The sequence below is a fragment of the Crocuta crocuta genome, unplaced genomic scaffold (assembly GCF_008692635.1).
Source record: "Crocuta crocuta isolate KB4526 unplaced genomic scaffold, BGI_CrCroc_1.0 scaffold25, whole genome shotgun sequence".
Lineage (NCBI taxonomy): Eukaryota > Metazoa > Chordata > Mammalia > Carnivora > Hyaenidae > Crocuta > Crocuta crocuta.
In genome coordinates, this window is record NW_027532015.1 from 1,072,859 (window position 1) to 1,088,322 (window position 15,464).

A 15,464-nucleotide genomic window follows, 5' to 3' on the forward strand; every position below is an offset into this window, starting at 1 on the left:
TTTCTTTTTTTCATGTGTGTTTGTAGTCAAAGGGTTGAGAGTTCTTTACATTTCACACTTGTTTTTAAAGATTTCTAACAATAGCAAAAAATCTGAGTACATAGATGAGTAGCTATTAGAGTCGTTGGTATATCTTACAGATTAAACTATCTAGTGCTACATTGTTGGAGCTTCTTCTCATAGGAGAGCACATAACTCATGAATGACTTACTCATTTCTTTAAGAATTCAGTAGATTGGTGCGCCTGGATGGCTCATGTCAGTTAAGAGTCTGACTCTTGATTTCACCTCAGGTCATAATCTCAGAGTCGTGAGATCAAGCTCCGTGTTGGTGCTCAGCATAGAGTCTGCTTAAGATTCTCTCTCCCATTCCTTCTGCCCCTCTCCCACTCATTCTCTCTCTCTCTCTACTGCTGTCTCTCTCTCTCAAAAAAAATGCAGTAGATCAGTGCTAGTCAATATTTAATGTTTACACAAATCATCCAGGGATGTTGTTAATATGCAGATCCTGTTCAGTTGATAAGAACCAGAGGTAGAAGCTAAGAGTTTATGTCAGATGTGATGGGAGGACAGCATTAGCCTCAAGAAGAAGGACAGAGAAGTACCTAGGCAACTTGTTTTGTTTCAGCTTCTGATATAGTAACAAACAGATCTTAAATTCCATAATAATCACAGAACCTCTTCAATAAACCATCATTTGAGCTACTGTAAGCTAAGAACATTCACTGAAAGAAAATGTTGAAGTGTAATTTAACATGGTATGAATGAACATAGATATTAACTGAAGCTAATTTGTTTTTGTTTCTTCCAATGTATTGCTAGATCCGATGCGGAGAGTACAGCCGTCCACCTAGAAGCTTTGAAAAAGTTAGCACTCTCACTGCAGGAGAGAAAGCAGGCTATCGAGGACCTGAAAGATCAAAAGCAAAAAATGATAGAACATCTGAATTTAGATGACAAAGAATTAGTCAAAGAACAGACAAGTCACCTTGAACAACGTTGGTTTCAGCTTGAGGACCTTGTTAAAAGGAAAATCCAAGTGTCAGTCACCAACCTGGAGGAGTTAAATGTGGTGCGGTCCAGGTTTCAGGAACTAATGGAGTGGGCAGAAGAACAGCAGCCCAACATTGCTGAGGCGCTTAAGCAGAGCCCCCCACCCGATATGGCCCAGAACCTCCTCATGGACCACCTTACCATCTGCAGTGAACTGGAGGCCAAACAAATGCTCCTGAAATCGCTCATGAAGGATGCTGACCGGGTGATGGCTGATCTTGGCCTAAATGAGCGGCAGATCATCCAGAAAGCTCTCTCGGATGCACAGAGACATGTGAATTGTCTCAGTGACTTAGTGGGCCAGAGACGAAAGTACCTAAACAAGGCCTTGTCCGAGAAAACCCAGTTCCTCATGGCGGTGTTCCAGGCAACCAACCAAATTCAGCAACACGAGCGCAAGATAATGTTCCGTGAGCACATCTGCCTGTTACCAGATGATGTAAGCAAACAGGTTAAAACCTGTAAGAGCGCGCAAGCCAGCCTCAAGACCTACCAAAATGAAGTCACCGGACTTTGGGCTCAGGGTCGTGAATTAATGAAAGGAGCCACAGAGCAGGAAAAGAGTGAAGTACTGGGTAAGCTTCAGGAATTACAGAGTGTCTATGACACCGTTTTACAAAAGTGTAGCCATCGGCTCCAGGAACTTGAAAAAACTTTGGTTTCTAGGAAGCATTTTAAGGAGGATTTTGATAAAGCCTGTCACTGGCTAAAACAAGCAGATATTATTACATTTCCTGAAATCAACCTAATGAATGAGAGCGCTGAGCTTCAGACACAACTGGCCAAATACCAACACATTCTTGAACAATCTCCAGAATATGAAAATCTCCTACTTACACTGCAGAGAACTGGGCAGGCTATATTGCCATCGCTGAATGAAGTCGATCATTCTTACCTCAATGAAAAGCTGAATGCTCTGCCCCTGCAATTTAATGTAATTGCCGCGTTGGCTAAAGACAAGTTCTATAAAGTCCAAGAAACAATTCTTGCTCGGAAGGAGTATGCTTCCTTGATTGAGTTGACAACCCAGTCTCTGAGTGAACTTGAGGACCAGTTCTTAAAAATGAGCAAAGTCCCCACTGACCTGATAGTTGAAGAGGCTCTGTCTCTTCAGGATGCCTGCCGAACCCTGTTGGGAGAGGTGACTGGCCTTGGGGAAGCAATGGATGAACTGAACCAGAAGAAGGAAAGCTTTAGAAGTACGGGTCAGCCTTGGCAACCAGACAAGATGCTACACCTTGTCACCTTGTACCACAGGCTGAAGCGACAAACAGAACAAAGGGTTAGCTTCCTAGAAGACACCACCAGTGCCTACCAAGAGCATGAAAAGATGTGTCACCAGCTAGAAAGGCAACTGCAGGCTGTGACAACAGAGCAGTCCAAAGTGAATGAGGAGACACTCCCCGCAGAGGAGAAGCTCAAAATCTACCACTCGCTGGCAGGAAGCCTCCAGGATTCAGGAATTGTGCTAAAACGAGTGACCGTGCATCTTGAAGATCTGGTTCCACACCTTGATCCCTTGGCTTATGAGAAGGCCAAGCAACAGATCCAGTCCTGGCAAGAGGAGTTAAAAGTTTTGACTTCTGCCATTGGTGCCACGGTGACCGAGTGTGAGAGCCGCATGGTGCAGAGCATAGACTTCCAGACAGAGCTGAGCCGCTCCCTGGACTGGCTGAGGAGCGTGAAGGCAGGGCTAAGCGGGCCGGTGTGCCTGGATCTGAACCTTCAGGACATCCAGGAGGAGATCAGAAAGACCCAGATTCATCAAGAAGAGGTTCAGTCCAGCCTCAGAATAATGAATGCCCTGAGTAGCAAGGAGAAGGAGAAATTCACGAAAGCCAAGGAGCTCATTTCTGCAGATTTACAGCACACTCTTGCTGAGCTCTCAGAGCTGGACGGAGACGTTCAGGAAGCTTTACGCACCAGACAGGTTGGTTTACAAGGGCTTCTCTTCTTTTTCTTCACTCTGCTCATTTGTAAATAGTTGTGAGAAATTTCTTAGTTTTTGTTTTGGGTTAAAATTGCTTCATTCAATGTTTCTTTTTTGATACTACGTAGAGTCATCTTCAACCTGACTTTTACAATGGTCCTTATTGTTTAGGGATGTGGTATCCAGTCTCACAGGATTCCACATTGACTCTTCCTTAGTTATAACACCTACCTTAGTTATCTCTCACCTTTAGAAGAGATGATACATGAGAGTACTAATACAAACATATTAATATAATAATACAATCACATACGAGTGCACTCATAGTAAAATTAATTAGCAATGAATCAGTAGTAATGCCTTTGTTAAACAGTCTGAAGCCTGGAATTTCTAAGATTAGCGCTGGAGGCATTGTGGAGTCGACATAGTCCTGCCCTGATGCTGAACCATGTTTCTCGTGGGGTCTCTAATCAGTTGCCTCATCTCTTCATCCTTTTCCTCATCTGCTCTTCCTTCCCTGCAGCACAGCAAAAGCAAGACTAGAAGATTCATCATGGCTTTACTTGGGGATGACAAAGAAATGGGAGTAAGGACAGAACTTCCCAGTTTGACCTCCTAATTACAGCTTGTTCTAGGTCTTGCAAATTCTGTGTGTTCGAAAATAAGAAGAGATATCATGGCTCCCAGAGCTGTTCTGACTTATCCTTTGAATCTTTTTTTCTCCCACCTCTGTTCTCAGCCCCTGACTCTGCAATTTCAGCCAGCCATTTAAGTAAAAGACAATTTTCTTTAGGATAACATAGTAGCTAAAGCTTTGGGGTAAGGCACATGTGAGTTTTAATCTCAGTTACTCGATCTTGGGCAAATTACTTACGTCCCTTAGCTCTCAGTTTCCACTCTGGGGAAGAGAGATAAATAATATTTCCCTCTTGGACTTATATTCTCTGTGTTGGGCCTGGTGTAGACAGAGATAGCCTGCATGAATCTTAGATATCATGTAACTTTATTTTCCACATAGATTAAGGTTAACACTAAATAGATTTTTTTAAATCTTAACATTTGGGTAAAATCTTACTAAATGTCATCAGGTAAAGTTCTGGCTTCTTAAACTATAGTCTGTTTAGTGTATTTTTTCCCTTTTGTGTTGATTCACAGTCATTGTTATTTTATTATTTTATTTATTTTTATTTTTTGCAATTTCCCTATAGCTATAGCTATGAAGCATTTAACCTAGAGGGAAGAATCAGGACAGAAGTTACATGGAATTTTCATTCTTGAAAAACCTCTGTTCTATAAGCTTGCATCTGTTGATGTGATGATTTTGGAACCAAAATCTTGCACCTGTTAAGGTGATCTTGTGATTGATAGTCTGATTGATTATCTTGACCCATTAACTGAAGGTTGTGGTTCCAGAGGCATTTCTAATCTCCACCATTGATTCTTTGCTTGTCCTTGCACATCTTTTGCTTATTAAGTGCCAATCATGTATGTACTTCCTGTGTCTGCTTGTACAATGATGGCTTGTCTGGTCCCATCACAGCTGGCCACTTAGAATGTTTCCTTTCCTTCTGGAGTTGAATGGATTTCATGTTATGGGGTCAGCTTTCCATGCTTAAACTTTTCTATATTAGTCTCTGTTCAAGACTTATGGGCTACCATTTCACTTCTGGAAATTGCTATTTAGTGTGGTGAATGCCAGTTTGGAAACTTGATGTTATTATACTTCCTTCTTCCCACCCCTATTTTTATTGAAGGTTAACCGACAAATAAAACTGTAAGATATTCAAAGTGTATAATATAATGGTTTGAGATATGTAAACATTGTAAAAAACTTTTCCCCATTGAGTGAATTAATATATCTCTCACCTCACAGTTTTTGTTTTGGTGAGAACATTTAATTTCTAATGTCTTAGCAAACATCAATTATACAATACGGTGTTGTCAAATGTAGTCACTGTGTTACACATGAGATCCTCAGACCTTATTCAACTTAAAACTAAAAATGTGTACCATTTTACCAACCTCCCCTATTTTTTTCCATCCCTCAACTCCCTAGCAAATACTTGTCTCCTTAGTTTGTATGATTTCAACTTTTTTTTCCCCCTTTAGATTCCATGTGTAAGTGAGACCGTGTGGTATTTGTCTCTCTTCTGTCCAGCTTATCTTGCTTAGCATAATATATTCCAGGTCCATCCATGTTTTCTCAAATGACAGGACTTCCTTCTTTTTATTAAGGCTGAATCATAATCATTTATACATGTTTTCTTTTTCCTTTTTTTGTAGTTGAAGTATGGTCAATACACATTACATTAGTTTCAGTTAAACAACATAGTAATTTGACAAGACTATGTATCATACTATGCTCACCACGAATGTAGTTACCCTCTGTCAGCATACAACAGTGTTACAGTACCATTAGCTATGTTCTCGATGTTGTACCTTTCATCCCCATGACTTATTCATTCCATAACTGAAAGCTTGTACCTTGCACTCCCCTTCACTCGTTTTGCCCATCCCCCCACCCACCTCTCCTCTGGCAACCATCAGTTTGTGCTCTGTATTTAGGGGCCTGTATCTGCTTTTTGTTTCTATTTTTATTTGTTTTGTTTTTTATTCTACATCTAAGTGAAGTCATATGGTATTTGTCTTTGTCTGACTTACTTCACTTAGTATAACAACCTCTAGCTCCATCCTTGCTGTCACGAATAGCAAGATCTCCTTTGTTTTATGGCTGAGTAGTATTCCATTGTGTATATATACCACATCTTCCTTCTCCATTCACCTACTGATAGGTGAATTTATCATCTGTGGGTAGCTTCCATATCTTAGCTATTGTAAATAATGCTGCTGTAAACATAGAAGTGCATTTATCTTTTGAATCGGTGACTTCATTTTCTCGGGGTTAATATTCAGTAGTGGAAATTAGTGGATCCTATGGGATTTCTATTTTTAACTTTTTGAGGAACTTCCACACTGTTTTCCACAGTGGCTGCACCAGTTTACAGTCCCACCAACAGTGCACGAGGGTTCCTTTTTTTTTCGAAGTCCTTGGCAACACTTGCTATTTCTTGTCTTTTTGATGCTAGTCATTTTGATAGGTGTACAGTGATATCTCATTGTGCTTTTGATTTGCATTTCCCTGATGCATTAGTGATGTTTAGTGATGTTGAGCATCTTTTCATGTTTCTTTTTGTCATCTGGATGTCTTCTTTGGAAATATGTCTCTTCAAATCCTCTACCCATTTTAACTGGATTATTTGTGTGTTTTTGTGGTGTTGATTTGTGTAAGTTTTTTAAAAATATATTTTGGATATCAGCCCCTAATTGGATATATCACTTGTGAATATCTTCCATTCATTAGGTTGCCTTGCTTTTTTGTCTATTATTTCCTTTGTTCTACAAAAGCTTTTTATTTTGGTGCGGCCCCATACCATGTTTTTATTTCCTTTGCCTGAGGAGACATATCTAGAAAAATGTTGCCGAGGCCAGTGTCAAAGAAATTACTGCCTATATTTTCTTCTTGGACTTATATGGTTTTAGGTCTCACACTCAGGTCTCTAATCCATTTTGAGTTTATTTTTGTATATCACATTTTCTTTAGCCATTCATTAGTGGATGAACACTTAGGGTCTTTCCCTACCTTGCCTAGTGAAAAATGCTTTTCTCAACATGGGAGTACAGATATCTTTTCAAGGTAATGATTTCACTTCTTTTGGATAAACAGTCAGAAGTGGGATTGCTGGGTTGTATGGTGGTTCTATTTGTAGTTTCTTAAGGAACTTCCATACTGCTTTCCCTAGTGGTCGCTACTATACCGCCAACCAACTGAGGCATTATCTCACTTTGGTGAATATTCAATCTGTCACATCTTTCAAAGCATTATACATTTTTTTAGAAGAGAGAGAAGTTTAGCTATAGCCAAGGTACCACCAATAAATTTCTATTCCAATTCTTGCCTTGTGTATTTATTGTAACTGCCATGATAAAATCATAATAAGAATAGCAGAAGGAAAAAAAAGATAATAATGACTTTCACTCCCCTCCCCCCCAATCCACTAACTTATCGATTCATTTGTATATATACATCCACGTGACTGAGGTCTGGAAAAGAAATGGAAAAAAATTAAACTGTTTGTGGCAAATACATTGCAACTGAGAGTTGACTGTGTTTGCAATTACTGTCTTTCAGGCTGCCTTGACTCAAATATATAGTCAATGTCAGAGGTACTATCAAGTATTTCAAGCAGCTAACGACTGGCTTGAGGACGCTCATGAAATGTTACAACTGGCAGGCAATGGCCTAGATGTGGAGAGTGTAGAGGAAAATCTCAAAAGCCATATAGAATTTTTTAGTACAGAAGATCAGTTCCACAGGAATCTGGAGGAGCTCCAAAGCCTGGTAGCCAGCCTGGACCCACTCATCAAGGCAACTGGAAAAGAAGACCTAGCACAGAAAATGGCTTCCCTGAAAGAGAAGAGCCAGAGGATAATACAGGACTCACATGCCCAGTTAGATCTCTTGCAGAGGTATTAGAGTTGTTTTAGTCTTTATATTTCAGTGAAATGAATTTTGACATGGAAAAGCAGCATATACCAATGATGTACATTAGCACATAAATTCATTCTTCTTAAGTATCATTACACATATTGACATCAGAGCTTTGCGTAGAAATGTGTGTTTCGATGTTGCTTACTAGCTTTTGTCTGACTTTCTTTCAAGATGTGACAATCAATGGCAGGATTATCAGAAAGCAAGGGAAGAGGTTATCGAATTGATGAATGAGGCAGAAAAGAATTTGTCTGAATTTTCTTTATTGAAGACTTCCTCCAGTCATGAAGCAGAAGAAAAATTGTCAGAACACAAGGTTAGTATTGTTGTTGTGTTAAATGTCCTTGCCCTGTAATTATAATTATCATTGTCCTATGAGAGTTTTATTTTTTTTAATTTTTACTTCTTTAAATGTTTTATTTATTTCTGAGAGAGAGAGAGAGAAACAGTGAGAGAGAGAGAGACAGTGTGAGCAGGGGAGGGTCAGAGAGAGACAGAGACACAGAATCTGAAGCAGGCTTCGACTCTGAGCTAGCTGTCAGCATAGAGCCCAATGTGGGGCTTGAACCCATGAACCGTGAGATCATGACCTGAGCTGAAGTCAGACGCTTAACCGACTGAGCCACCCAGGCGCCCCCCCACCCCCATGAGAGTTTTAAAACCAGGTCAATAAATCTTCATTTCCACCTGTATGCATTTAAGTATGAGAAGGATACTAAATATGAACAGGATACAGATAGCCACATTTCATAGCAGTTTGGACTTAATTAAATGCTATCACTTTTGAAGCATTCCTGTTGAAATGCATAGCTAGGTTTATCAAAAGACCTTCAGAAAAATTTGCTTCTGATAAGATGTGACACATAATAAATTTTAATAAATACTTTCTGGTAATAACATAGATAAATTCAAATAATATTCAGAATTAATAACTGAGTCTCACTCATCACAGCGATATAAGGTGGAATATAATATACTTAAATATCAAATTCAGTTCACTTATATTTTTGCTGCCTTTTGAAGTTGGGAGAATGTTAAGTAGCAAATAAGTTTTTCTTTTTCATAAATAAATAAAATATTTTAATAAATCAACTTTTTGGGTTTTTTGTCTTTTTAAAAACATTTTTTTACATTTATTTTTGAGAGACAGAGCACAAGTGGGGGAGGGCAGAGAGAGAAGGAGACACAGAATCCAAAGTCGGCTCCAGTCTCCGAGCTGTCAGCACAGAGCCTGACGTGGGGCTTTCACAAACTGTGAAATCATGACCTGAACTGAAGTCGGACACTCAACCGACTGAGCCACCCAGGCACCCCTTAATAAATCAATTTTTAATAAAGATATAAATTTACCTTACCTATTTGAGGAACTCAAGCCTAAGTCAATTAAAAATTAATTGTAAAAGTAAGAGTTACCAGAGGAAAATAAATATATGTGGGAGCATTTCCTTTTGCAGGTAATTTTGGGCTCTGCTGAAATCCATAGAACTTTTGAAAACTCAATCTCTCTTCATAACTTCTCTTATCCTCTCCCTACCTCAGGCTTTAGCGTCAGTAGTTAACTCCCTCCATGAGAAAGTTGTGGCCCTTGAGGCCAAAACTTCACAACTGGAAAAAAATGGAAATGATGCAAGCAAAGCAGCCATAAGCAGGTCAATGACAACCGTTTGGCAGCGCTGGACCCGTCTCCGTGCTGTGGCTCAGGACCAGGAGAAGATACTGGAAGATGCAGTCAATGAGTGGAAGAGCTTTAATAATAAGGTAGCTTCCATGACCGATGGGCTCAAGTAACTGTTTCCTTGCTGATGACAATGTATTTTGAAAAGCAGTATTTTGTTCCTTTTTTTGAAATTGGCTTTATGAAAAGCAACAAGCCTTTAAAAAAAACAATCTCTATTCCAATGCCATGAAAACCAAACTATGAAACAAAATGCGTCATGCAGTGTGTGATTTAATTCTAAGTCAGGGTCTGATTTTACAGTGAGAAAACCAAGCAGTTAAATCTTGAAAGGAATATAAGCCCGCTTTGCCCTATTTGCTAGGCTCTTAATGAAATTTTCTTACCTGGTCCTGAAAAAGTATAAAATACTTTGTCTTTGCCATGAAAATGAGCAAGAATTTAGCTGATGTCCCAAATCCTATGTTTAATTCCTTTTGTATTTTAAAGTAGGTTTCAGTGTTTTTAACTACATCTTCCTTAATGACTCAAGGCACACATTCATGTTAACATAAATATTGGAAAGAGTTTTTCTTTTATCTGTTTAGTTAAAAAAAAACCCTTTCCTATCTTATGCAGTTTCTGATTGCCCTATTATTTTTGAGATTAAATTTTAAACCCAGAAGAAGAGAGGTGGTCTTTCCTTCCGTGTGAAGCAGACTGTTCACACGTGGTCCCTAAAATTTAGAGTTTATACCATCATCTTTAAGTGCTTCAGTGCCTTTGTGGCAACTATGGCATTTATTGGAAATGGTCTGTCTTTTCAGTTTGTTTTTGAACTTCACTACTATACGTTTGCCATCAGGTTAAAAAAGCCACTGAAATGATTGATCAGCTGCAAGATAAATTGCCGGGAAGTTCAGCAGAGAAAGCCTCCAAAGCCGAACTCTTAACTCTTCTTGAGCATCATGACACACTCATTCTGGAACTGGAAGAGCAGCAGTTGGCCTTGGGCATGCTGCGGCAGCAAGTGCTGACCATGCTTCAGGATGGGACCACGCAGTCTCCCGGAGAAGAACCACCCGCTGTCCAGGAAATCACAGCGATGCAGGATCGGTGCCTCAGGTAACTATATGCCTGCCCTCATTCTCTCTTGCGAGACGTGGCCATGACCCAAAGGTCTGGGGATGCTCCATCATGCCATCTTAAGACTGTGGGGACCTATTCCCATCATCCTTGCTTTTCAGTTTTCTTAACTCTTCAGTCAGTATTTAGAAATACAGTGAGGAGTCGTACAGACTCAGTGTCTACCTTCATGCAGCTTACACTCAGGCAGCAGAGGTCATGGAAAGAGTGGTAAGGGCCAGCTACCCTAGGAGAGGAATCAAGGGAGATTTCCAGGCAGGAGGAGTGCTTACACTCAAGACTGGGCATGCTTGTGCTAGCGAAGTGGGAGGAGGGTTTTGCAAACAGGAGAATAGCATGTAAGAAAGCTTGGAAGGGAGTGTGGCACTCTGAAGGAGCTGTTGGGTGAGGGGGCAATTCGTGAGAAGTGAAACTTGAAAGGTAAACAGTTGAGAGCTATTAAGAACTGTGTTTTGATAACTCACTGGCTAAGTTGGAGGACAAGTTGGTCAGAGCAAGGATAATACCGAAGTCCAGATAAGTAATAGCTATTTACTGATAGTGAACTTAGTGGAAAGAGCAAGTTAATCTTAAGATGTATAATCAGCCGGATTTACTTGTTGAGCCAGAGAAGAAATGTCAATAGATAATTTTATCCTATATTAACTAATGTTACTCATTCATAGCCTAAATTCACCCATTGTACTTATAACTGAGTTCAGGGTAATCTGATTTCGCTTATTTAACTTTTTAGCCAAGCTTATGTCAATTTGAAAGGATGTTGAACATTATTAATTGCCTAATTTCGAAAGCTTCATACTTATTTAAAGACTGGCTCTAATAGCCACCAATATTCCAATTACACACTACTTTTACATGCTGATGATTCTGCACCATTTATATCCAAAGGGGTTAAAAATAAGCAAACAGTCTCCAGTTGACTTTAGATAGGAAAATCCATTTCAATGTAATGGCTCTGGAGTGTGTCACCTCTCACCTTTCTAGTGATAAATCATTCACTTCATATGACATCTATTCTTCTGTTGTACTTGAACTAAAATTAAGTGTTACTCAACTTTATCTCACAACTTGAGGATGTGTCTTTATGTGCTAAAAAGATATGAGGCTTTACTTTTTTTCATGTCTGTTTTTAATAATTTGATGTCAGGGGTTAGGGATTTCCTTTCATTTCAAATTCACTTCTCGTTTCTCCCTTTAATGTTTCTGAAGCATGCAAGACAAAGTGAAGAATAATGGAAAGGTGGTAAAGCAAGAGCTAAAGGAACGAGAAGTTGTGGAGACTCAACTTAATGCTGTGAAATCTTGGGTTCAGGAAACAAAGGAATATTTGGGGAATCCAACAATAGAAATAGATGCTCAACTGGAAGAACTTCAGGTACAAAACTCTCCTCATTCCCTATACTCTTCATTAAAAATATTCTCCTGATTTTAATGAGATGTATTTATTCTTTAAAAAAAAAGATTATTTAGTTATTTTGAGAGAAAGAGAGAGAGAGAGCGTGCACACATGCAAGAACATGAGCTGGGGAGGGGCAAACAGAGGGAGAGAGAGAATCCAAAGCAGACTTTGCGCAGCCAACATAGAACCTGATGCAGGGCTCGATCTCATCAACTGTGAGAGCATGACTTGAGCCAAATTCAAGAGTTGGACACTTAACCAACGGAGCCACTCAAGCACCCCAAGATATTTATTTATATTCAACGAGTATTGAATTAAAACTTGTCAGAAATGCACTATACATAAGCCTTTTAGTATTATTTCAAGGGACTTTTGTTCCATAAAAAGGGGACATGCTTCTTCTAGAGACTAAAGAATAGTTTGATATTTTTTTAAAGATGTTTGTCTAATTCTACACTTCATTACTTTTGAAAAATACATAGTCTTGTATCTGTACCCATAAAAATAAATTTCCTTATCATGTTTCCAGACGTTTCTTATTTTGATCTTCTCCTTAGATTCTCCTAACAGAAGCCACAAATCACCGCCAGAACATTGAGAAAATGGCTGAGGAGCAGAAGAATAAGTACTTGGGTCTTTATTCCATATTACCTTCTGAACTCTCCCTGCAGTTAGCTGAGGTGGCACTAGACCTAGGAACTATCCATGATCAGGTGAACGTACAGGCACAGAAGCGTGCCTTTCCATTCTTCTCTAGGTCTTGATTTTCACAATCATGTCTGCATGTCTTCATAGTCATGTCTTCAGTAGAAAACAGCAGTATTAAATTAGAGTTCTTATTTGTTGGCAAGAAGCATATCAGATGATCAGAGATGTGAATAATAATGTTATATGATCAAAAATAACTTTCCTAGTTATTTAAAAAACGATTATCCTTTCTTAAAAAGGACATATATTTTTAAAACAAATATATTTCAAGTACTCAACAAAAATTTTTCAGTACCCAGGGTCCACCAGGTATTCTTCTAGCTGTTATTTTGGTTCAGCAAGATATAAGTTAAGTAGGTAAAGATAGTTGAAGAAAAGGAAAATCAAAGTAAAACGAATGAATGAATGAATGAATGAATGAAGTAAAGAAGTAAAGCCAGGGAGAAGTTACTACCCAAAATGCATGTTGGTGGATCCTATAATGTCACTAGAGGAAGGCCCATCAAATTAACTCTAGCTTCAAATAACCAAAGAAAGATGTGACACATAATCCAATCCATGTCTATGAATTTTGGAACAAATATTTCTTCCTTCTTTCTCTTTCTTTCTTTCTTTCTTTCTTTTCTTTTCTTTTCTTTCCTTCCTTCCTTCCTTCCTTCCTTCCTTCCTTCCTTCCTTCCTTCCTTCCTTCTTTCTTAACAAAGAGATGCATAGTCATTCATAGGACTGAGATCAGAGGGAGAGTTCTATTTTAGGTTCCAAGAGAGGGCACACTTTTACATAGTGAAAATGGCTTTGGTAGCATCTGTATGGAAACATAACACTAAAGCACAGTTAAGTTAAAAGCAGTCGATAGAGGACAAAGAGAACATATCCCACTAATTCTAAAGTGTTACATGAAATGCAAAGTAGTATTGCATCATAGCAATTATAAAATTCATACAAGTGCACTGCATCTTTTGGATCCTCTAATGTGTAATGCAAATTGTTTTAAAAATTTCATGAAAACTCAGTGCTACTACATCATGATACAGACCTAAGCTAAAATGCTATTTTCTATTTTAAGTATTTAATTGGCCTATTTGGTTTTCCTTTTAGACATTGGAAAATCTACTGGTAAGGATGACTTGGCAAGTTCAGATCCTTAAAAAAAAAAGTTCAAATTTAAGTTTTCTTTCTCTCTGGATAAAGAGTTATCTCATGCATTTCACTTACATTGGCACTCAACTCAAAATAATGAAGTCCAAAAAAGTATTATTTTAATGGTGTGAATTTCCTCTATACTAAAGTGATATTTTAAAGCCTTTCATGTATATAAAGAAAATATTATCTTACCATTTTCTCTCAAGCATTTCATTATAAGCAAAAATATCAATGTTATCATATCATTAGAAATTTATAAACATTAACTGCTCCTTTTTACCTTTCTCTCTACTGGATATGCTTAATGCTTTTTTGATATATAACAGGGATGTACTTGGGAAATTGGAAAAAGAATTAGCAGATCATCAACATCTACTTATAAAAAGGGGCTTGGAAACCAATCCAGGTGCTTCTAATTATGTGAAAAGGTTTTCCATTTTATGGAGAAAAAGGCTTAAAAGAATTTGTGTTCTGAAGTTAGTAAATGGAGAAGCTTGGATTCAAGGTCTGCTGCATACATTGCTATCTAAAATGAGTATTCTGTAAACATTTGATGAATGACTCACTATACATGCAATGCTTGTTCCTTTGCCGAAATAGCAGCAGTAGGGCGTGGTGGATGCATAAAGGTGGTGGAAAGCAAGGCTGTATGGAAAGCCATGAGAGCTAGAAATGGCATATGGCTGGTCAGACAAAGTGCATCAATGCCAAAGTCACATTAACCAACTCAAGAGTCTCTTGTCAACATCTTAAGGTTGAGGTTTTTAATAGCATGATTACATGGTTGGTTTTGTTGTTCTCACTGATTATTTAGATCCAGGACAAAGTAAGAGAAGTTGAACAGAGCAAGGCTATGAGCCAGGAATTCAGCAGGCAAATTCAGAAGATAGCCAAAGATCTCACAACTATCCTAAGTAAGCTGAGAGCAAAGACGGATAATTTAGTACAAGCTAAAATCGACCAAAAGGTAAGGATGGAGAAGTGGCAATAAAAGAGGTGCTACCGAATGAATGCCATGTATTTTGGAGTTAGTTTATTTTGGGGACATAGAGAGAGAGAGAGAAGCTTTCTTGATTAGCAAGCTTCATTAAAACCAGATAGTAAAGCATATATATGCTATTATACACATAATAGCATAGATCATTTATATCATATATCTCATCATTCCAATGGAACTGTATTAATAAATGTACCTGTGCCTTCAGGGAAGAGGGAAGAGTGTCAAAGACCAACTAATTATTGGGGAATATAAGTATATAAATTCCAAAATAAAGAATGATCTCAGTGGTTAAATCTGTGCTCTCGCTCTGCTGATGAGTTAAGTGACTAACCCTTTCAGGGTGGGGCAGAAGAAAACATTAGCCTTCTCACTCAGCCGCATAGGAAATAAACACCAGCATTACGAAACCCCCTGTCTTCTCTGCCTTCCTAACTGAAGAAACACCAATGACTTGATCATGTAGAAATATTCTTTATAATAGTTGGCATTTACAAAAATTATTTAAAGACTCGCCCTTTGATCTTGGAAATGCTGGAGAAATTTCTTCTCTATAGTCTAATGTTCTTTTATTTTGATTACCATCTAGGTGCTAGGAGAGGAATTAGATGGCTGTAATTTGAAATTAATGGAACTAGATGCAGCAGTACAGAAATTCTCGGAACAGAATGGCCAACTGGGTAAACCACTGGCCAAGAAGGTGGGAAAACTGACTGACCTGCACCAACAGACCATAAGACAGGCTGAGAACCGGCTCTCCAAGCTCAGTCAGGTATGTCTTCCAGGCAAGGAATCAAAAGCCTCTAAGGCAAAACTTCAGTGTTTGCTTTTTCTTTTGAAAAATAAAAAGATAACATTAACAATGATGAGTGTAGTTTAAGAGTGG

The 15,464-nt window shown here is 38.5% G+C and overlaps 1 protein-coding gene across 1 annotated transcript in view; it reads left to right on the forward strand.

Annotated features, from left to right (window-relative positions):
* The window catches only part of SYNE1 (spectrin repeat containing nuclear envelope protein 1), a 457,258-nt gene that overhangs the window by 262,926 nt on the left and 178,868 nt on the right, over positions 1 to 15,464 (forward strand). Inside the window, exons 75-83 of the mRNA XM_077775982.1 lie at positions 822 to 2,982; positions 7,172 to 7,509; positions 7,703 to 7,847; positions 9,071 to 9,289; positions 10,051 to 10,310; positions 11,541 to 11,706; positions 12,288 to 12,443; positions 14,396 to 14,548; positions 15,168 to 15,350. Of these exons, the coding sequence (XP_077632108.1) occupies positions 822 to 2,982; positions 7,172 to 7,509; positions 7,703 to 7,847; positions 9,071 to 9,289; positions 10,051 to 10,310; positions 11,541 to 11,706; positions 12,288 to 12,443; positions 14,396 to 14,548; positions 15,168 to 15,350 (3,781 nt within the window). The remainder of the gene's footprint in view (positions 1 to 821; positions 2,983 to 7,171; positions 7,510 to 7,702; positions 7,848 to 9,070; positions 9,290 to 10,050; positions 10,311 to 11,540; positions 11,707 to 12,287; positions 12,444 to 14,395; positions 14,549 to 15,167; positions 15,351 to 15,464) is intronic.